Here is a 23732-nt window from a genome sequence, read left to right as displayed (position 1 = left end):
TTCCAAACCTCATTATCTCGTCATAAAAATAAACTGGAAGGAGTCATTGTTTAAAGGACTTGTCACTCAAGCATAAGGGCTGGAGTTCAGAGCCCCAGAATCCACATAAACACTGGGTGATGTAATAGCCTACCTGAAATTCCAACCTTGGGAGGCAAAGAGGTATCTCAAGAGCAAGCTAGCTACAGGCCAGCCCAAACACTGAGCTCTGGGTTTGATTAAGACACCTTACCTCAGTGAACAAATGAATTAGAAGGACAGTGGATGATGATTTCGCCTCTGGCCTCCACATACACGCACAAATGTGCACAGACACCCACACACATGCACACACAATACACACAAAAGCACACCACGCACACACACACGCGCGCAAGAATGAAAAATAAACCTGAATGTTCTAAAACCTCATTGCACCAGCTCAAGAAAATCTTGGGGGATAAGGAGTGATTTTCATGTATTGGAGCACACTCTAAGCCAGGCACCGTGACACGCTTCTGTTGTCCCAGCACCTCAGAGGCTGGGGCAGGAGAACTGAAAATTCCTGGCTGTGTAACAAGATCCAGACCCAGAAGAGAAAGACAGAGAGGGAAAGGGAAGAAGGGAGAGTTGGAAGAAGGAAGGGAGGGACAGAGGGATGGAAGGACAGAAAGAAGGAAGGAAGGAAGGAAGGAAGGAGGGAAGGAGGGAAGGAAGGAAGGAAGGAAGGAAGGAAGGAAGGAAGGAAGGAAGGAAGGGAGAGAAGGAGTAAAAACAGAAAGAATATGCCTGGCATTGTGTACTTTTGAGTTTGCAAGCTAGCAAATTATCTTTTTTTTTTGTTAAAGAACTTTTCAAATTATATTTATTCATTTTATTGTATGTGTGCTTTGCCGCATTTATGCATATGTACCATGTGCATGCTTAATGCCCACAGAGGTCAGAAGAGGGTATTAGATCCCCTGAAACTGGAGTATGGATGGTTTTGAGCCACCATGTGGGTGCTGGATACTGAACTCTGGTCCTCTGCAAGAGTAACAAGCGTTCTTACCCTCTGAGCCATATCTACATCCCTACAAATTATCTTTTGATTAAAAACACTTTCCAGCCCTTCAGGGGCCCAGCCCACTTGCTTGGTTCTGCCAGCCCCAGCATTGTGTAGGCAGTGGGCAGAGGACCAGGATAGACCGATTCCCAGACAGCCACAGCCAACCACAGCCTCCTCTGCTCTGCACATGCTTCAGGGAGGAGACAACCAGTCCCCAGCCCTGATTCTTTCCTTGCCTCTTGTGGCCAAAAACACCAGGCAAGCTCGAGGGCAGGTTCAGGTCAAGCCGAAGAAAGCGAGCCTCTATGCTGAAGACCTCAGGAAGGAGCTATGCAATGGGTGGAGGGATTGACTGACAGGCGGACCCTCAGCAGTCACAGCATAAAGCGGTGACGGAAGCAGCACAATATTGTCTGTCAACGTAGGGAAGGGATGGTTTTCTATGTGAGTTCACGTCCTTTTTTTTCTTTTCTTTTCTTTTTTGATTTTTCAAGACAAGACTTCTTTGTGTAGCTTTGGAGCCTGTCCTGGAACTTACTCTGTCGATCAGGCTGACATCAAACTCACAGAGATCTGCCTGTCTCTGCCTCCCGAGTGCTGGAATTAAAGGTGTGCACCACCACCGCCCAGCAAGTTCACATCCCTTTCAAAGTACCTTTTTATAATAGAATAGTCTGTATCTTATGGTTCAGATCTTAAATGCCCGCCTGCCTCTGAAACCTTTTATGACTGGAAAGCTGGCTCAGTGGTTAAGAGCGCTTGTTCCTCTTGCAGAGATTATGGGTTCAGTTCCCCCCCCACACACATGCTATGCTTCACCGTCTGTAATTCCAGTTCCAGGGATCAGACGCTGGCCAGATACACACGTACAGTGAGAACCCTTATACAAACAGTATTAACAAATCTTTTTTTTTCAAAAGAGGCGCTTGGAGCTGGGTCTGGCCGTGCAGGCCTTATAATCTCAGTACTTTGGAGGTAGAAGCAGGTAGATCTCTGTGAGTTCAATGAGACCCAGCCTCCAAAAGAAAAAATCAATCAAACAACCAATCAATCAATTAATTAAAACAAAAGAGATGCTTGGATTTAACACCCTTTCTCATAAAAAGCTTGTTTGTTGCTCACTTGGACCCACCAGTGGGCGGCGCTAGTGAGAGATAGAGGAAACTCCAGTGGGTGGGGCCCTATTGAGGAAGTTAGATCAATGAGAGTATCCTTGAAGGGGATATTGAGACCCCCTTCCTTGTTTGGGGGCTGCCGAATAGTGCTCCCCATTGTGACGTTATTCCTCTTGACAGGCCCAAACCTATAGGGCAAGTGACGATGAACTAGAACAGAAGCCCAACTCTTCATTTTACGTTCCTTAACTGAAGGATGGTTAACGCAATAGCCACACGTTAGGTCCAATGGCTTGGGCCTCCTTTTGGAATAGTGGTCTCTCTGTCCTTACAATAAACTGGAATTTTTAACCCCGAGACCTTTGAGCATCCAGCTAAGCAGACAGCAAGCGAATCCCAAGACAAACATGCCCTAGCACCAATGTTCCACCCCCAAGGAGCGTGGGGCCTCTCTGGGGCAGCGAGGCGCAGGAAACAGAGGGGGTCAGTCTGACAACTGTGGCTAGTCTCTTTGGGGCTATTGTCCCCCATGGATGGTCCCCCGAACACACATGAGCCATCCTTTCTCCACCCAGAAAGTCTTCCCTTCCTGTGTTCCCCTCTCCTAGTCCAGTATCGAGGGCCAGGTCAAAGTTATATAAACCTTGAAAGGGTCAGCTAGCTGACCCCCACCACCCACTCCCACATTGTCCTGCACTGAACTGCATGCTAGCCTGCCGTGTTCCGGCTCCCGCACCCCTGAGACAGTAGGGTTGAAACGTGATTAAGTTCGTGGTAGACTGAGTCCCTGATCTTCACAATGTATCTGGGAGTGAAGGGTGGTTTTGCCCCTGGTGTGTGCAGACGTCCCAGAGCCAGCAAGGATGGAGGCGCAGGTGGGAATTCACGTTTAATTAGTGTTCGGCTGCCTATGAAGAGAGCGCTTTTCTTGGGTCAGTCCCTGTAGGGTGACTGGCCCTGTTCAGGAGTTGTCTTGGAGCAACCTCAGGCGCAGGTGACTAGATCCTGGGCGACTCCGCTCCGCCGCCTACAGCCTAGACGCAGCTACTGCGCAGGGTACTCGGGCGGCGACCCTGGGCACGAGCACCGCGGGGAGGTGTCTGAAGCCCGGCGCTTCCTGCCTGGCCCTTGGCCCAGGGTGGTGACTGGCTGTCGCGAACGGGGCGCGGGTCCCCGCCCCCGGCTCCCAGTCCCCACCCCTGCGCCCTCCGGGGCGCCCCATCGCGGGAGGGTGGTCCGCCGCGCCCCGGTCGCCTAGGGGCGGAGAGGTGGCGGGAACCTCCTTCCCGTTTCCGCCGCGGGCAGCGTGCCGGCCAGTGCCACCGGGAGGCGCGGTCGTCCCTCCGCCCGCGCGCCGGGGGCCGGCCCTGCCGCCTGCGCCTTTTTCCCCGCGCTCACCGCGGCGGCGCGCGGTCACTAGCCAACCGCAGGGAGCGCGGTGGCTGCAGCGCCCTGCGCTCGGAAGATGGTCCCCGCGGCCGGACAGCTCGCTCTGCTAGCGCTGGGTACGTAGATGACACCCGGTGTTCCCGGGCCCACTCCAGACTGCTCTCTGTGGTGCTCCGGAGTCCGCTTGGGATAGGGGGATGTTTGAAGTGGGTGGGAGCGTGCGAGCGACCGGGAGTCACTGTGAACTGTGAAACGGGGGACAGTCCTGGCGAGGTGGCCACCGGGCGGTGAGATCCGGCTTGAACTTTACTCTACGCGACGTCGGCTCGCCGGTGCCCACGCCCTCCTGCCTACCTGCTTGTCACGGAGCCGGGCTTCTCCGGAGCCGCCTGAGAGCGGGGTGTTTGAGTGCGACCCTCTGGGTGGCCCTGGCTTGAGCCCCTTTCTTTTCCCCGGGGTGGGAGTCCACGTTCCGGGGCGCCCTCCGCCTTCGACTTCAAGCTCTCCTAGGCGTTGGGGTGGGTTTGGGCTTTTTGTGAGGATTAATTGTTCTGTTAATGAGCTTCCCTGGAAGCCATAGTGTCCCTGTCAGAAGAGGCCGAAGTGACACCTGAGCGTGACCAGTTTCCTCAGAGTTGGTTCTTGGACATAAACGGGGGTGGGGGAGGGGACACGCGTCCCGGCGTGTCTGGGAGGCGGGAGAGCTTTCCCGCTGCGAAGCTCGCAGGTGTGTGCTTTGGTAACCGGTCTGTCCTTGACATGTGTGTTCCCCAAGCGCAGTGTGCACTTTCATCTGTCTGGTGCAGGGTCTGTGATGTTTGACAGGGTGGACAGAGGCACCCAGGTGTCCCGGTCATTGCTGCCGCCTTGTGAATATTTTCTGGTATCTTCAGCATTTAAAAACCATGTAAAGTGGCTGAGGCTGTAGGGCAGTGGGCCTTGGGAAGGATCCCCAGCACCATGTAAAGCCAGCTTTGGAACCCCAGCGCTCCGAAGGGAGAGGCAGTGGGATCATAAGTTCAATACCATTCTTATCTACATAGCAAGTTTGAGATCGCCTGAGCTCGTGAGAATCCGGTTCTAATTATTAATAATTAAAGCCCTGTAAAGTGAGATACTCGCTCCTGGGTCAATAGAGCCCAAAGGGAAGCTTGGAACTCCCCTCCCCAAAATATGCGCAGAGTTGCAGCCTGTCCCAGCCAAGGAGAGGAACGGCTCACAAGTCCCCCCTCAATCCTGCCCTGGGAAGTCTAGTCCTGCTCTAGGGCAGGAGGGAACACATCGAGAAGTTTCTAGGTGCTCCCTCACTTGAAGCGACAGATAAGGGCAGATTTCTTCACTTTTTCGGTTGTATGCCAACACCGGTTTTCCCTTCAAATACATCTTTTTAAAGCTATGAAAGTGGGGGTGTTGGGAAGCTGGTAGGTGTTTCCCATCCCCCTCCCACCCTGCCCAATAGTATTTACTAGCTAGAACACCATGAGTGTTTGCCTGGTGGTACCAAGCAGTTCTGATTCCTTCACTCATTTGGCTTCTGCATCCATCTGATGAAAGAAGGGGCCATCCTTGTTCCCATTTTATAGAGGAAGGAAGGACAGGGCAAAGAGCCGCTGTCCTAGGTGGACCAAGAAGTGGAACATCACCTCACTGTGGTCAGCAGACCAGTCCCATCTCAGGGATTTTGATGTGGCTTTGAGAGATGGTGTAGAAAACTCTAGAACTCACTGTTTGGTGTCTTTGTGGTTGAGCTCTAGGGTGGCAAGGCTGTTTTTATTCAGGGAGAACTGAGGCAGAGGCGCCCCCAGGAGCCGGTGACAGCTCCCCAGCCCTAGCACTCCATGGAGCCGCACTCACACTGTGATTTTCTCCTTGCCTGTGTGTTCTGTTCAGTGCCCTCTCTGCTTCTCTGAGAGAGAGAAAAACAATTATAAACCTGAGATTGACCAATCTATAAAAGCCAGCTTGTACGGTTCCAGAATGAGTAGTTTAAAAAAATGCGTGTGAAAGGGAGTAATTTACACCAGTGAGGGTTTCTTTTTATTTAATACTCTTTAAAAGAAAAAAAAATCACAGCCCTTAGGTCTGTGCCTTTATTCAAACGGCTGCCTCCCACGTGTCTTTAATTTGTGGTATTTCCTCTGAAGCTGTGCTTTCTCTGATTTTTCTTAGACAGCTCCAGGCAAATCAGGCAGTATTTCATCCATAAACACGGTCTAGAAAACCCTCGATTGTCCTGAGAGAGGCCTGGATGTTAGTAGAGGCTCAGGCTTATATCCCGACACTTATCCATGTTCTGGGGGGGGGGGGGCAGAGTGTGGGCAGTGTGGACCAAATCGCAACTTTAGAAACATGGCACCTCCCTTGTGTCCAGGGAACAAGAGGTTAAGTTGTGAGCATTACATAGCCTTTCTGTGCCTTGTTTTTCCTCTCTGTGAAATGGGCTACTGGATAGACTTGATGCCTGCAGACTAATGTCTGGTATGCAGTAAGAGCTTAATTAATCTCAATGCCACCCATCCCCTTGTTGTTGGTACTCAGAGCACCCGAGAATTCTAGATGTCGGGGCAGGTTACGTGGGTTCTATGACCCACAGGTCACCACCTGAACTTGCCTCAAGCTCCTCACCCTGTCTCTGCCAGAAAACCTGCCCGCGTGATTTCTAGTTGGTGCCACCTGGCAGGCGACACACTCAAGTAAGCCTCGGCGTTCTTCCGTTCGTTACAAAGCAACAAGTTTTCCTGGTCAGGGTCTGTGCCTGCTCCTTAGTGCTCAACCAACAGTCGTTTCCCTTCTGTGAAGCGGGAATAATAAAACCGGGACCTGGCGGCCCAGAGCCCCAGGCTCCGCCTCTGCCACCGCAAAGGCGCTAAGTAAACGCTGCACTGGTAACCAACCTAATTCTGTGACAGCGAGGGGCTTTCCAACTCAGAGATAAAGCCTGTTTCTGCGGCGCTTTCCCTAGGTGAAGATTGGACTGCAGAGAAGGCGGTCGTGGAGGTGAGCAGGGCTGTGACCTTGTTTTGGATTCATGCAAAGGGTTCATCAGGAAAATGTCGTCTTTCAGGCCTCCACTGTCCACCTTCACGAGTCCTGAAAGATTCATGCCTTCCATACCGGGCAGTTAGGGTGTGCTCGCTGGCAGCGAGGCCTGGAGAGGGGTAGATAGATGCTGGTAAGGTTGCGGACCCTATTTGCTCTCCCAGCATTTGGTTTCCTCGGGACAAGGTGATCTTTTAAGTAATGTGTCTTGCAAGGGAGACTTTTCTTATAGGAGTAAATGATGCTTTGCACTCTTGTTACTATGGTAACCCATGACAAACAGATGACTTTTCCATGGGATGGATCTCCAAGGATCTTTGCAATATGTGTTTGGAACAAGGCCCCCGTCACCACGCTGCCCTCTAAAGCAGGCAGGCATCAGGTCATCCCACACTAAAAAACCTTTCTAGCATCTTCTATAGCAATATGCTTCGGTCAGAACCATCTGGAGGCCTGGGGAGCACAGGTGGAGGGGTTTGCAAGCTCCGCACCACCTCATGTATGATCTGTGTGCCCGGATCCTCAGACAGATGCTGTGGGGACCTTCTGCCTTCACCCACTGCCCTGTGCGTCAAAGCCATCCTCACGATTGTAGGTGTGGTTGGCAGCTCACGAGCTGTCATTAAAGCTGCTTCCGCCTGTGCTGCTGGCCAGGACAGAGTTGGAACCTTGCTGAGAGTTCACAGTTCTGCTTTGCCTATGGCCTATGTTACTGGACATCAGCTTGCAACACTAACCATTTCGTGCTTTCTCTTTTTAAATTTTGACTTATTTTTAGCGTATGAGTGTCTTGCCTGTGTGGACGCCTGAGCACCGCATGCACACAGTCCCAAGGAGGCCTCAAGGGTGTCAGGTGCCTTGGGACTGGAGTTACAGAGGACTGTGTGCCACCATATAGGTGCCGGGAACTGAACCGATATCCTCTGCAAGAGCAGTCAGTGCTCTTAATCTCTGAGCCATCTTTTCAGCCCCATGCCACGCCTGGTTGCTAATTGCAAAAGTGACTTGACGTATAGCTTTTTCAAATATTCTAATCATATAATTTTAAGATATAAACTTAAATATATATATTTCTAGATAGAGAGGGCTTGGGAGACTTTTCTGCTGACTTTGGTTTGCATTATATTTTTGTTAAGATTTTTTAAAATTGTGTCTGTGTGTGTGTTTGTGCGTGTGTGTGTAGATTAGTGCACATGGGTAAAATGCCCATGGAGGCCAGAACACAGTATCAAATCCCCTGAGCTGGAGTCACAGGTGGTTGTGGGCCACTCATGTGGTTACTAGAAACTAAACTAGCGTGCCCTTTAAGAGCAGTGGGCTCCCTTAACTGCTAAGCCATCTCTCCAGCCCCTTGGTTAGTTTTATAATGTCTCCTAGGGCAAATGGCAAATACAAAAATCTTCCCTAAAGTCAGGAAAGCCAGAAATCTAGCTGGCAGATCCACCTCTGAGTGTCAGCTCAAACGCAAAGGGGTGTGCTTCTTTAACCCACATGCTCAGGTCTAGGCACCCCTCTCTCCAGGATGGAACTCACTGAGTAGACATGGCTGGCCTTGAACTCACAGAGATCTGCTCGTTTAAAGGCATGTACCACCACCATGGCTAGGCTAATTCTTTTGAAGCATCATGAATATGACCTAAGAAATAAAGACTGTTACCTGGGATTACGAAAAGCCAGAAGCTTATGGGAACCTAATTGTGCTCCATCTAATACTGGTTGGTCTTAAGCCTGAGGAAGCTTTTTCTAAAAAACAAAACAAAATACCAGCACGGAGTCATCTCCTAGTCTACTGAATTCTGTGTGTTGCTGTATCTATTTATTTTTGGAGCAGTAGACTGAGGCAGGATTTTTCCACATAGCCCAGGAATGCACCATCCTCCTGCCTCTGCCTCTTGGGGGCCAGAATTACAAACGCACGCTGCCTGAAAGAACTACTTTCCTCACTTGAGCCTTTGGCTTTTCAGTTTCACAAAGGCGGAGGAGGCTGCCCCGGGAAGGACTCTGACATGGCGCTCCTTCAGCTTGCTGGCGTTTGGCTGCTGGTTTAATCTTCCAGCGCTCACCTTTTCTGCCTGGGAAACAAACGGCAGCGCCTCAGCCTCAGAGTCTGGCTCACGTCAGCCAGCTCATTTCTCTTCTCTACAGGTTTCAGGTTCCGTGTTCTTCATCCCTGCCTTGGGAACCTGTCAGCATGACCTCGTGGAGTGTCTACCTGGGACACTCTAAATATGCCTCGGCTGCCAAACACCAGCCAGGGCTGTCAGCATCCATCCCAGACAGCTCTTTGATAATCAAGGGTAGGGTGGTTGCAGGCAAATTCCCATGTCACCAATGTCGCTCTTCTTTGGATGTTTCTTGTTGTTTTCAAAAAATGGATTATGGGGCCAGTGAGATGGATCAATAGGTCAAAGTGATTGCTGCAAAAGCTTGATGAACTGAGTTCAATTCCCCAAACCCACACAAAAATGGAAGGAGAGAACCGACTTTTGAAAGTTTTCTTTTTGGTTTGCATGCATGCATGCACACATGCAGTAATAAATAATTTTTTTAAAAAATATGAAAAGTAGATTTGAAACTAGGGGGATGGCTCAGTCAGTAAGAAAAGTTCTTGTCTTCTGAGAGCCCAGTTGGGTTCAGTCCCCACATCTTATGTAGCATGAGCAGAATAAACTCGTAACTGTAGTCTGGTGAAGCTGAACTAGGTGAGGCTGAACTAGGTGGTTCCTGTGGGCTCCGTGGCCAGCCACCCTTGCTAACTGGGTAAATGCCAGGCCAATGAGAGACCCTGTCTGATGGAGATGTGTGGTATCCTGGAGATAACGCTTAAGGCTGCCCTCTGGCATCCACATGCTCATTCACATCCACATCCACACGCACACACACACTCACACATACACACACTCATGCACTCACATTGCATAAAAACAAATTCTGACGTGTCTTTATGATAGCAAAAACCTATTTTACTCTTCTGGAATATTTGGAATATTATAGGAAGATGAGCAGTGTTTGGGTAACCACACAACATAACTACAATTAACACTGCATTAGAGCCAGTGGGGGAGTGTGGGTCAGTGTTAAGATGGATATGAATCCCAATGGGTTCATGATGTGTTTATTAGTTTGAGTAGCTCAATCATTTATAATAAACACTTTTATATGACTCCTGAGTAATATATACCAATGTCTAGTGGCTGAGAATTTCTTTCTCTTTTTCACACACACACACACACACACACACACAAAACACACACACATCTATGCATGTACGCACACATACATTCATAGTACAACATAGCCAGCTTTCAAGGGCTTTGACCTCGTGGCTTGCCTCCAATCACTCTGCTAACAAAGAATCCACATGTTTTGTCTTGGGAATATCAATTGATACAACACCTTCCGGAAGTCACTGTAGCCATAGCGTCTGATCAGTTACCAGCGGGCCTAGCTTGGTAATGCACCCGGCCCACGTTCCCACCTGTGCTACAGAAATGCTTGTAGAGATGCAGGCAAAGAAAAGCGAACGATGCTGCTTGCTGAACTGTCTTGATGCTGGAGTTATTTGAGTGAGTGAGTTCTCCCTGTCATCACCACGGTGATTCACTAGGCAACTATTTGATGAGAGTTTTCATAATACACTCAAACTTGAAAGGTGAGTTCCTGGGCTGAACGTGCTGCGCAGTGCTTTGGTTTCAAACAGTCTTTTAAATTTTTTGTGGTAGTGAGGGTTGGACCCAGGGCCTCATGCATGCTTCCTCAAGCACTGGTTCACCTTCTTTTGTAACAATCATATACTAAAGTTACTAAACTGACAATGTCTACAATCTGCAGAGTCAGAGCCACAGAGGTGACTAGGTGGTTAAGATCATTCGTGGCTCTTCCAGAGGACCAGAGTGCCGTTCCCAGCACACACGTCACACAGCTCACAGCCACCTACAACTCCAGCTCCTACAGACCCAGCTCAAGGGGCTCCAGCATCCTCTCCTGACCTCTATGCACATAGCCACACAGAAATACACACATTGCATAAGCAAATAATAATCAGAGTCAAGAAACTCACCTTACAACAGACATATTTATACAGAAATGCTGGATTCCTCTTTGATTATTTAAGATAAGTTCCCAGAAACTGGCCTTGCTTCCACCTCATTCCCGCATGCCTCCAGTCTTCTACAACACCACACCTTAGATCTCACATCTGACAGGTTTGTTGGAAGGAAAAGATCTCAGCCAAATTCTCAGCTTGGCCCTTTAGTGGGGTAAGTTCATGCATTCATACACCGCCCATTTGCTGCCTCAGGATCCACATCTTAACACTTTTAAAGTGTCTTTGAGTTGATCCATAACCCTTTCTTGGGGGCTCTAGGAGAAATCATGTCTCTCCACAGCCTTTCCCAGTCACGTATTAGTCATGTATCCCGTACTGTGCTGACCAGGGCATCTTTGTGAATCTATAGTCTCAGCTTTCCCTGTGATGTTTGGGTTAAATATTTAGGAAAAAAACCTTCCTGAATTCTAAGATAAAACAAGTATTTTCTTACTTTTCCCTTCCAGGTCTGTAGTAAAATCATACATTTAGTTGAGATATTTGATATAGAACTTATTCTATGGTAGAGAATATGGCGTAAGAGTGTGACTCATCTTCCATTTATTTGTTTGGTTGGTTTTTGTTAGTTGTTGAGACAAGCTCTCATGTAGCCCAGGCTAGCTTCAAACTCAGTATGTAGCCAAGGATAACTCCTGACCCTCCAATCTCCACCTCCCAAGGGCCTGGGATTACCTCTGCCCACCACCACACCTGATTTCATATTCCACCAAGGATGACCTTGAACTCCTGACCCTCCAACCTCCACCTCCCAAGGGTCTGGGATTACCTCTGCCCACCACCACACCTGATTTCATATTCCACCAAGGATGACCTTGAACTCCTGACCCTCCAATCTCCACCTCCCAAGGGTCTGGGATTACCTCTGCCCACCACCACACCTGATTTCATATTCCACCAAGGATGACCTTGAACTCCTGACCCTCCAACCTCCACCTCCCAAGGGTCTGGGATTACCTCTGCCCACCACCACACCTGATTTCAAATTTTCCCTTTACAGACAGCCTAGCAGTTGTTTTGGTTTATCCTTTGTACCGTAATCCCCCTTGAAAGATCATTATTTAAACCATTTGCTAAGTGCTTTCAAGCACACGCATCAAGCTGGAATTTCAGTTTGACTCCATAATTGTGCATTCTTGCCCTAACTGCAAACATTTTCTGTTTCCCAGCGTGGATTCTGATGGGGCCCAAGGTCAGCCATGAGAAAGGCAGGCTCCATCTTCCCATTCCTGAGTTAGCAGCGAGGCATCTATCTCCCTGCTGCTGACTCCGACACGTGAGGGCTTTCGGTACCTCCATATTTCTGTTTCAATGCGCTCTGCCAACTCTAAGCTGCCTTCAGTTGATTCCCTTAGTGTTTCAAGAGAGGAGACTGTGTTCCTGAACAAAGCCTTCAGCATTCTTTGTGTTTTGTCTGTCCCCTTTTTTACATGGTGCCAACTAGAATTTTAAGAAATTTAATTTTTTTATTTACACGTATTTAGTTGATTTATTTATGCTCACCTGGCAGATGCAAGTGTGGAGGTCAGAGGACAGCTTGTGGGAGTCAGCTCTCTCCACTGCATGGCTTCTGCAGATCAAACTTAACTTTCCAGGCTTGGTAGCAAGGACCTTTGCCCACTGAGCCATCTCTCCAACCCTGAAAAAGCAATGTCTTTTTTTTTAAGCAGTAGATGTTCTTGGGTATATTTTCCACGGATTTACTAAAAGTATTTATGGGGTTAGCTTTTTGTTTCATGTATGCTTATGTGTACATTTAAAATACACTTTATAACTCACTGAGAGTCAGCATTTTTTCCCTTGATTTCCAAAGCAAGAGGAGATAATTTGAGGTGAAGTTCAAGTGCCTTTAGGACACTTGACTTTTTTTGTGTTTTTATTAGTGTGTATGTGTGTGTGCGTGCCATATATGCAGTACCCATAGAGACCAGACAAGGGAGTCAGACACCCTGACCCTGGGCTTACAGCACCCTTAACACCCTTTCTTTTCTTAGGTTTTGGCACTAGCTTTAAGTGAGCTTCATAAAACAATGTTTTAACGATTCCATGATTTTATGTTGACGGTTGAAATAACGTAGAAATCACAATCTCATGAAAGAGGGATGTGAATGCCAGGTGTGGCTCTGGGCCTTTTTTAGTGATTGGTTCCAGGTTCCGATTGGTGGGAGCTAGAATAGGAATGGCCACCATAAGTTCATATATTTGAATGCTTAGTCACCTGGGCGTGGAGCTGTTTGAAAGGACTACAAGGATTAGAAGGTACAGCCTTGTTAGAGGAAGTGTGTCAATGTGTGTATGGGGGGGGTGGAGTTTCTAAAACCCATGCCAGGCCTAGTGTCTCTCTCTCTCCTTCCCTCCCTCCCTCCCTTCCTCCTTCCCTCCCTCCTTACTTCTCCTTCTCCCTTCCCCTCCCACCATGCCACCCCACGACAGGAAGCAGCTCTTAGTTACTGCTCCAACACCATGAGTCTCACCATCTTTCCCACTAAGATGATAATGGACTAAGCCTCTGAAACTGTAAGCAAGCCCCAGTTAAATGCTTTCTTTGATAAGAGTTGCCTTGGTCGTGGTGTCTCTCCACAGCAATAGAACAGTGACAAAGACATTTTTTCCTAAGTCAGTTTTGATAATTATGACTTTTTCTTAGAATCTATTCAGCTCAGGTTTTCAAACTTTAGGGTAGATTTAGAAATAGTTTTTTTTATTTTAAATGTTTCCCTTAGAAGCTACCCTTTAGCAGAGTAAATAACAAGTGAGCACCAGGGCCCCCAAATAAAATAGATTTTAAAATTTGTTTCTCTTGATGATATTGAGGAGAAAAATCTTTTAAATTATTAAATAAAATTCAAGAAAAAATTTTCATAGTTGATGCTGTTCCCATAAGTCCAGGAAAATGATTTTGTTTGTAGAAAGTACTTAGTGGGTTTGTTATCAGACACTCTTTCTGATTTGGGGAGTGTCTGATGTAATGATTTCCAGAGGCTTTTAGAAGCCTATGTGGAAATCAGAGGTCACCTTTGGTGTCATTTCTTAGGTGCCATCTACCCTTTTTTTAAGTTCTTTTTTTAAAGATTTTATTTTTATCTTTTATGTATGAGTGTGTGCCTACCTGAATGTATGTATATCATATGTGTGCAGTACCTGCCAAGGCCAGAAGAGGGCATTATATCCCCTGGAACTGGATTTATAGATGGTTATGAGCTGTCATTTTGGTGTTGTGATCTGAGTCCTCTGGAAGAAAATGAATATTCTTAATTACTGAACTGTCTCTCTAGCCCTTATCCTATAATTTGAGACAGGGTCTCTGTCGCTGTCCTGATGCTCACTGATTGCACTGGGCTGACTAGCCAATAAACTCCAAGGATCTTTCTGCCTTTACCTCTCCATCACTGGAATCACAAGAGTGCATTACCATGCCTGACTGTTTTTCAGTGGGTGTTTTGGATTGAACTTGAGTCTTCATGACTGCAAGGCAGGCACTTTGCCAACTAAGCCATCTTCTCAGTCCCACCGTAAGCTTTAAAAAGCTTGGTACCCTCCCCAAATGCTGCTGCATCTGTTAGATGCCACTATTACACAGACAGGGCTGGGGTGTGGACTTGTTGCTTGTTTGTTTGTTTAATTTCTTTTATTTTTCTCATCAGTACCTCCAGACACAAATATTTGGTTCTTGAAGCAAGAGCCTGTCTTCAGTTTGGGTTCTCTGGGTGCTTTAACCCAAGTCTGAATGACGTAAATCAGCAGTTGTCTAGGCACCAAGAGGATAACTGTCTTCATCGGCTACCAGCCATCATGTCCAAAGTAAAGCATTTTCTGTCTCATTAATGTGCCTATAAAAGGTCCCAAGGATTAACCAGCTAAATAACACAGTGACGCGGGACCTACCATCACTGATGAATGAGGGGTTGGCAGAGGAACACCCCTCCTTTCCCACTGCTGGGCTTTGACAACCAATAGGGAACATTCAGAGTTAGGGGACTTTGGTTGAGTTTAAAGAGAGAGCTTTAGTCCTGCATCTCCACAGCACTGATAGCGGCACAGGACTGGTCCACTGACTTGCCACCAAGCTTGACTGGAAGCTTCGGTTTGAAGCCTTCTTGCTAGTGCTGGTTTTGCGCTGGGGAATGACATCCACAGGCCTGTTGGTGAGCTATACTTACTCCATGCAGCAGATTTAAACAATGACAGATGTTTTTTGGCACATTGCAGACTCGGGTGTTATAATTAAGGTTTAAGGGGATGAGTCATGGGTCCCTACACTGGGATGAAAGCCGGCCTGGAGCCTGAGTATTTCTCAGGGATGTGAGGTCAACTCATAGATCATACAGATGGAGACTCCTTCTGGGTTTGGACTCTCTGTGCCTCAGCCTCCACTTCAATGCCCTCTAAAGGAAACCCCTCAAACACACACACCCCTGGTGCTATCTGTGTGTAGGCCACTTCCGATCTCTGGTCCTCATGTCCCTGTGGCTGTCACCTCCCAGGTGGGCTGGCCAGGACCTCTCCTCTGCCGTCCTCATTAAGTCTGCTGAGTCTTTTTCCAAAAGGAAACAGAAACAAAAATCCACAAACAAGGGGATCTAAAAACACCCCAACATGGCTCTCCAGAGACCCCCAGTTTCCTGCTCTTCACTGCATGCCCTTCTGCTGGACATGAATATAGAGATTTATAATTTCATCTTCCACCAAAAATGGCACCTGGGAGATTCTATTTTAAAAATCTGTCACTCACAAGGCACGAGGACAATACTGCTGCAGATGTATAAATACCTCTATACGTCCATTTGATGGGCAACAGGTATTCTACCACATCCGTCATTTAATTATCTGTCCCTATTGATGGGCATGGGTTGGCTTTTGGTTTGGTTTGGTTTGGTTTTTTTGAAACTTTTAAATATGCAGACCCGAAAGTTCTTGCAGTTAAGTTGTGAGCCCTCCAAGACGGGCACTGGGAAGCCAAAAAGGTTTCTAACTGTTCAGCCATCTCTCCAGCCCCCAAGCTTCACACGTTCTCCTCTTAATATGATTTGACACCTGGCTTCCTGAGACGCTGAGCAAAGCCACTTTTCCGTCCCCACGAGCGAGTGCCGCCGCTCAGCAAACGCGCCTTGGTGAGCACTATCGTTTCAAACGTGAGAGGCCACCATACTGTTGTCATTCACACGCCACTGGGTGTTAGCGCGGCCGAGGTGATTTTCTTGTGTCCATGGTGCAGTTGGTTAGTTGCTTCCTTGTTGACCTGTGAACAGTTCTCTAAACCATGCATCAAGTGTTGTTTGCGTTTCCCCTTTTAGACCTGTGTTGTCCTTAGATTTACAAATACGCGGCTTCATTTTTGGTGTATGGAGACGTGGAATCAGCTCATAATTTCTGGGTGCTTCTGCTTCGGCGAAGCCTAGAGCTAAGGGGAAAGGGATGTTCTATGGCTGTTTCGTGTGTCATTTTCTCTTGGACTTTTATGATGTTCATTTACATTCTTTTGGAGAGTGTGCTTGGATCTGAGGTCAAAGTCTAATTTTTTTCGTTTTTGTCAAATACTGTCTCAGCTGTTCTTTGGTTGCTGGATAATTTCTTCTGCATTTATTGGTTTCAAATTCCACCTTGCCAGTTCATTCATAGGAGATGTGGGTCTGTCTGCGGTGTTTGTTCTGTCCCACAGTTCTAAGGACTGGGGCTATAATGCACCACCCTTGTAGGGACTAGAGTGGACGATTGCTCCCGGGGACTGGGACAGGGCTGAGAACTGGAAGGTCAGAGGATGTCCTTCTTTTCTCACGCTGGTGACAAGAGTTTCATCTCCTGACACCTCTGTGGAGCTGGAGAGCTGCTTCCATTCTCCTCCCTGAGAGCGGAGGGTCGCTCCACCCTGTTACTTAGCTAGAGGCTGGTGGACATTGGGTCTCATTGCCCTGAGAGACCCCACAAACCTGGTTGGATCCCTGATAATCTTTCTCAACTTTGGGCTTTCTGGGAATTGGCAGCCATGTGGCAGGCTTGCCATCCTCCATGGAACATTCTGGAGAACTGAAACTGTCTTCCTTCTCATTTCCCCCTCAGCTGAGAGCATATGGTGTCTGCCCTGGCCCACTTGGGACCCCAACCCCAACCTGGTACATCTTGTTGGGACATGGATAGATCGGGCATTCAAAGGGAACTCAAAAGACTTAAGTCATGACACTGATTCTCCACTAAAACAACCTCCGACAGGGTGGTAGCTGGGCACACCACTAATGCCAGGACTCAGGAGGCAGAGGCAGGCGGATCTCTGTGAGTTCAAGGCCAGCCTAGTCTACAAAGCAAGTTCCAACATAATCAGGGCTACACGGAGAAAGCCTGTCTCGAAAACAAAAGAAATAAATAAGTAGAATAAGATAAAATAAATTTGAAAATTATTAAAAACCAAAACCTCAGGTACGTTAGTGAACGGAAAGCAAGACTAGGTTTTCAGTGTTTCCACTTGTCCTGAATTAAAACAAGACTTCAGAAAGATTGTCGTCTCCCTCCCTAGCCAGTTAGTTACAGGACTCTTTGCAATTTGGGGAGAGTTGGTGGAAACTTAGAAGACTTCTCATCCTACATGAGTGACTAATTTTCAGGAACTCAGAGGGGAACACTAACCAAAACGAGGTAATAATTCTTCTTTCTCTCTCTCCCTCCCCCTTCTTCTTATGAGATGCAAGCCCGGAGGGCAGCCCCACACCTTCCTTTGTGGGGTCTGCAGGCACCCTTCCCTCTGAGCACCGCGTTCACTGTGTCCTACAGACTTCAGTGAGCCGAGTTCCCATTTGCTTCAGAAGCGACTTCGTTCCTCTCCATAGCCCTTCTTTGACCCAGGCTTTGTTTCGGAACGTGTTGTTCAAGCTCCAGGAATTTGGAGATTTCCAGCTATTTAAAAATTATTTTTATCATTTTTAATTATGAATATATGGGAGTGTGTACACATGAGTGTTATGCCCACAGAGGTTAGAGTGTAGGATCTCCTGGCGCTGGAGTTACAGGCGCCCGGAGCTGAACTTGGGTCCTCCCCGAGAGCGGCAGGCACTCTTAACCACTGAGCCATCTCTCCAGCCTCTAGCTGGTTTCTGTTGCTGACTTCTAGTTCCACTTGGTGTGGTCTAAAGCACACACTATGATTTCCATTCCTTTCCGTTGGTTGTGTTTAATGGCTCAGAATGTGGTCCATCTTGGCGAATGTTCCACATGAGCTGAGAAGATACTGTGTATATGGCAGCATCTAAAGATGCTCATTCTATCCATTGATGGATGGTAACTTTTTTTGAGACAAAATTTCATGTAGCCCAGGCTAGCACTGAATTTGTTACGTAGCTGAGTGTGGGCTTGAACTTCTGATGCTCCTGCCTCCACCTCCCTCTCAAATGCTGAGATTACAGCAAGCACCTCCACAGCAGGCTTGTTCAGAGCTGGGAACACAAGCAAAGACTTCATCCATGTTAGGCAAGCCCTCTGTCAACAGAGCTGCATCTCCAACCTGACTGAGGATGGTCTTTAGATAAACACTGTCTTTGTTGGTTTCTGGTCTAGATTTTTGAAGTGTCCAACAGCCAACGGTAACGTCTATACCCTCTTTCAGTCCATGAATTTTGCTACACAGATTCTGCACAGCAATACTAGGGATTGTGTGACTTTATCCTTCAGATGATTGAGGGGCTGGGAATTCCAGTGAGTCGAGTTCCCTCCTCTATTATATTTTTATGTTTATTGTGGAGAAAGAAAAAAAGAACAAAAGGCTTGATTCCGACTTCCTGGACTAAGGCTCTATTCAGGTTAAGGTAGAGGGATAACGGAGCAGTTCTGCACCAGTGAGCCACTTGAAAGCAGAGAGAGACGCACCCTTAGGAAAACAACATCAACCGGTTATGTAACGTGAGCGTGGCTTCCTGGGAACGGCCCCTTTCCCATAGTGTGCAACCCGGGAAAATAAACAAAACAGCCCTTTCAACTAAATCGCCTTTTTTTTCTGGACTTCAGATTAAAGGGAAGCAATGGGCTCGCACTGCTCCCCCCCCCCCCAGGTGGGGTCATCTACATGATCAAGCAGCCCTGGTGATTGTCGTGGCCCAACTCTAATGTGCCACTGGGTATTTAATTTACCCAACAGAGCTGTTTCATCCATGGGATATTACAGAGCTAGTGAGGTAACAAGGAACACACAGTCAGTCAGCCATGATGCAAGGGAAGCATGTCTTCAGGTTATCTCACGGGTTATCAGTGCAGTTGGCATATAACTGTGTTGAGCTGGACTTGGTGATGTTGCAAAGGGAACCATGACCTAGCCCTGGCCCCCAGCCATGAAATGTCTTGCAGAAAGCGACATAAGTGGACATGGGGGCTTTTTACAAATGAGCATAAGGTATAGGATGGACCTTGGGCTCAGAAGAGTGTCACAAGAGTACCTAAGGAGACAACACCTGCCCTCTGAAGTCCCCAAAGTACCTTAGCTGTCATACAGAACCCTATGACCCCACCTAGCAGTACTGTGAGACATGGTGGGACCCCCAGTTTCATAGATGAGGGGACCGAGGTGCAAAAATGTTAGATGACTTGCTCAAACTCCTGCAACCAGCAAGTGCCAGACCCAGAACCAGGGTTTGGATCAAGAACCCTTATCTGCTGTTCTGCCTCCTAATCTACTTCCAGTTCTCTGCATCAAGTCCCAGACGCCACGCAGGCTGAGGCACTGGGCACTGAAGGCTGTGCAGGCTGAGTTACTAGGTGTTGAAGGCTGTGGAGGCTGAGGTGCTGGGCACTGTAGGCTGTGCAGTCTGAGTTACTAGGTGTTGAAGGCTGTGGAGGCTGAGGTGCTGGGCACTGTAGGCTGTGCAGGCTGAGTTACTGGGTGTTGAAGGCTGTGGAGGCTGAGGCACTGGGCACTGAAGGCTGTGCAGGCTGAGTTACTAGGTGTTGAAGGCTGTGGAGGCTGAGGCACTGGGCACTGAAGGCTGTGCAGGCTGAGTTACTGGGTGTTGAAGGCTGTGGAGGCTGAGGTGCTGGGCACTGTAGGCTGTGCAGGCTGAGTTACTGGGTGTTGAAGGCTGTGGAAGCTGAGGTGCTGGGCGCTGTAGGCTGTGGGGGCTGGGGACTGTCATAGAGGGCTGTGGCAGTCAAAGCCCAGGTCATATGTGAGGTGTGTCCTGTGTGAGGGGCCGTTGTTTGGCTGACCTTGGTCTGTGCTGTCAGATTTTCTTTCAGGCTGCCATTCCCACCTTTGCACCCAGTCAGACCAACCTCTCTGCAGGTCAGCATGCTAGCTCCGAAGGATAGCGAGCTGCCACAGCTCTAGACCGCAGAGTACTATAAACAAGCTAGTTCAGGTTCAGATGGCGCAGGCTCACCTGAGGTGCCATTGGATGTGTGTATTGTGCCCAGGAACTTAGAGTCAAATTGTTAGTGGGATCCTGTTTGCAGTTCTACCCTGAATTTTTCAAAAGGTGTTTGTCTGAAAGGGTGTTCTCTTCCACTGGTTTGTACAATCTGTCACCCATGAATGGCAACAAAATTCGCAGGGCGTGACGTGCAGGCCTTGTGCTGCAGGCCTGGCCTCCCCTCTCCTCCCCCAACCCCTAGAACTTTAGTCAGTGCTTCCTCAAATCATCCTGGAAGCCCCCAAGCAGCTTTAACACCTTCACGTGAACACCTGCGGTCCTTCACAGCCCAGCTAAAGATAGAACCTGCCCTAGCAGGTGTGTTAATAGCCGCCCTTCCTTTCAAACTCTGCACCCCCAGCCCCGGGATGCTGCACTCCCTGAAAGCACAGGCGCTGCTGATGCCTTGAGCAGCCGATGAGAACAAAGGAACATTTGCTGCTCACGCCTACACGGGAGCCTGGTCCAGCTGGTGCATTTTTTTTTCTTTTTCCTTTTTTGACAGGCTTTGCGTATCAGAATAGACAGACACCACGGTATCTGATTCAGGTTAGGGCCCCGTGAAGGCATTCTACAAATGTTTCTCAAAAGTGGTTAGGGTTTTGGTTTTTCCTTTGTTTTTTTTTTCTTTTAAGTACACATTGGCACATTGATTATACTGGTGGGATGGACCCCTTCACAATGAGCAAGTGTCTGAAAAAAACTAAAAGGTTTTTAAAAATCTGAATCTTGGGACAAGAGAGCTGGCTCAGCAGTCAAGAGTACATGCCGATGTTTAGATTTCTGAGCACCAACACCAGGTGGCTTATAATGGCCTTAACTCCAGTTCCAGAGGGATCTGAAACCCTCTTCTGGCTTCCACAGACAGTGCACTCGCATGCACACACACACGCACGCACACACATTTAAAAATAAATCATTTTTCTTAAAGTATTGATCTTTGGACCTAGTAATCCATTTCTGGAGACTTAGCCATAGAAAAGTATTAGGACCTGCCAGTAATGAATCTCATACCTGCACATTGTCTCAGGGTTTCTATTGCTTCAACGAAACACCACGACCAAAAAGCAAGTTGGAGAGAAAAGGGTTTATTTGGCTTATACTTCTACATCACTGTTCACGACTGGAGGAAGTCGGGACAGGAACTCACACATGGCAGGAACCTGGAGGCAGGAGCTGATGCAGAGGCCGTGGAGGAGTGCTGCTTACTGGCTTACTTCCCGTGGCTTGTTAAGCCTGCCTTCTTATAGAACCCAGGACCATCAGCCCAGGGATGGCATCACCCATCATGGGTTGGGCCCTCCCCCATTGATCACTCATTGAGAAAATGCCTTATAGCTGGATTTCATTATAGATGCATTTCCACAACTGAGTCTCCTTCCTCTCTGATGACTCTTGTGTCAGGTTGACACCAGACTGGCTGGGACACACATTAAATCAATCAATCAATCAATCTTTAAGATTCTAGTACTGTACGTGCCTGTCATCCTAGCGCGGGAAGGCTGAAAAAGGACCATTATCAGTTTAAGGCTAACCTGGGCTACGTAGTAAGACCTTCCATCTCGTACTAGAAAGGATCTGTATAGTGTGGCCTTAAGTGGCCTTATCAGAGCATCATTTTCCAGAACCATCTCTCTTTAAGTTATCCACTTAGTTAAGGTAGGCCAGGTCTACTGCAGAGGTATCTTGTGGACAGAGCCCACTCTGCTGGTCTAGCCTGAGCACACATCCTTCTCAGATGCCACTCTGCCAGAGCAGGGATCTCCATCTCGGCGGGTTTGCCCCATGACTGCCAACATCCATGCTCTTCATCTGGGTCTATGCATTTCTCAGTGACCCACACCCTGTCACTTGTCCCTGACCTGACTGATACATCTTCCTGGAGGGAGATTCGACTATTTGGACTAGAGCCACTCTGATGAGTTGAAGCCTTTCATCATCTCAGCTGGGACTTTTGAGTCCGCATAGCACAGGGCTGCTGAGTACGAAGGAGAGAAGGCCTGGGGAAATAAGCCTCACTTTCCAATAGGAAGGAAAGCCACTGGCTTCGTAGCTGTGCAGTTCGAAAGATCAAGAACACGACTTTCCTGCTGGCTCCTGTCCTCTGGGGGGAATGCCCAAGGTCAGAGAGCAGCCTGCAGTCAGACACCCTGAGCAGGCCAAGGATAGAGACGGGATGTCCAAGGACAGACCTTTTTATCTGAACCCTCAGCCTTGAGAACTAGATTGCAGTCACGTGGGGTTCGTTTCTTATCCCTCGAATGTGATGTGATGCAAGCCTTCCCTTGTGTGTACTTCGTTACACGAGGAAGGCACAGTGTGTGCCTGGTGTCTAACTGGCAGTTCACCCCATCCTGACCGGTCTAGTCTTCTTCCCTGGGGTTGTCAATCAACCCCCACCCCAGGGACTGGGGCTGGCCTAGCCAAGGATGCTTTCTAGAGCCATGATGACCTCTGCCTCGGCTGAGGGTAGACCAGAAGTGGACAGTGGCCTTCCCCTTGGCCTTGAAGATAGAGTCATTTGCTGTGTAAAGCCATGCTTAGACTCCAAGAAGGTCGTTTCAAAGCACAGAGCAGTGGTTCTGCTCACTCGCTCGGAGTCTGCTTTCTCCGCTTCCATTTTGTGCATAAATCGTTCAGGTGCTGCTCCATCTCTGCAGATTGTCACCCGAGGAGCTATTTTCAGAGATCTCTAGAGCTTTGTTCCTATCTCAAAATCTTTGTTTTGGGGAGATCAGGGAGTCAGCATGAATGGTTATCGATATTCAGCCCAACAACCCCCTGTGTTGGGGCGGGGTTAGAAGAATCCTCTTCCAGTTAGTTACACGGACAGGTATCTGGGTGACCACGTCTGTCTGAGAATGGGAGGGACAGGTGGCTTTGCTTCTGCTTCTAGTCTCAACTTCCATGGTAATATTTCACTATTGGCCAGCATTTACCTCCAGAGACTCTCTTCATCTTCCTCTTCTTCCCACCCCACCATCTCTGACCCTCATACCACTAGCATAGCAGCAGATGGGGGTATTTTTTGTTTTGTTTGTTTTGTTTTGTTTTGTCTTAGCACACCTGGGAAATAGTTTCTTAGAAGCAACTGTTTAGATGACTCTGAGAGCTGTAGTTGAATTCAGTGGTAATTCTAGGATTGATTAGTAATGTCTGCTGGGGATCCAGCATAGAGGTGGCTCTAAGCATGCAACCTATTTCTATTACTGCTCAAGATTATGGTCCATTTTTACTAGCATGAGAAAAAGATGGATTTTCTAGAACTGAAAGTGTTGTTATTTATGCTTCTTATTTTTCATGTTTTCCTTATTTCTTTGCTGCTATGATGAAACACTGACAAAAACTTGGGGAGGAAGAGGTTTATTTGACCTACACTTCCTGATCATAGTCTATCACTGAGAGAAGTCAAGGCAGGAACTCAAGACCGAAACAATCATAGCTGACGAAGGAAATCTTCTTATTGGCTTGCTCCTCAAATATTGCTCAAATACCTTCTTCTATAGCCCAGGCCTACCTGTCCAGGGATGACACAGCCCACAGTGAGCTGGGCCCTCCCACATCAACCAGCAATCAAGAAAATTCTCCCCAGACATTCCTACGGGCCAGTCTGATGGAAGCAATTCCTCAGTTGAAATTACCTCTTACCACACATGTGGAGGTTTGTGTCAAGT

The 23732-nt window shown here is 48.0% G+C and overlaps 1 protein-coding gene across 2 annotated transcripts in view; it reads left to right on the top strand.

Moving 5' to 3' along the window:
- Positions 1 to 3460: 3460 nt before the first annotated feature.
- Positions 3461 to 23732, top strand: part of Tgfa (transforming growth factor alpha) — a 90866-nt gene continuing 70594 nt past the window's right edge. For both annotated transcript variants that reach the window (XM_075983616.1, XM_075983615.1), the window contains exon 1: positions 3461 to 3647. In XM_075983616.1, coding sequence (XP_075839731.1) covers positions 3608 to 3647 — 40 coding nt within the window. In that variant the 5' untranslated portion in view covers positions 3461 to 3607. The remainder of the gene's footprint in view (positions 3648 to 23732) is intronic.

Source organism: Microtus pennsylvanicus, chromosome 8 (assembly GCF_037038515.1).
Source record: "Microtus pennsylvanicus isolate mMicPen1 chromosome 8, mMicPen1.hap1, whole genome shotgun sequence".
Taxonomy (NCBI): Eukaryota; Metazoa; Chordata; class Mammalia; order Rodentia; family Cricetidae; genus Microtus; species Microtus pennsylvanicus.
Note: the sequence above shows the minus strand (reverse complement) of the source record. Positions and strands in the feature narration are given on the sequence as shown.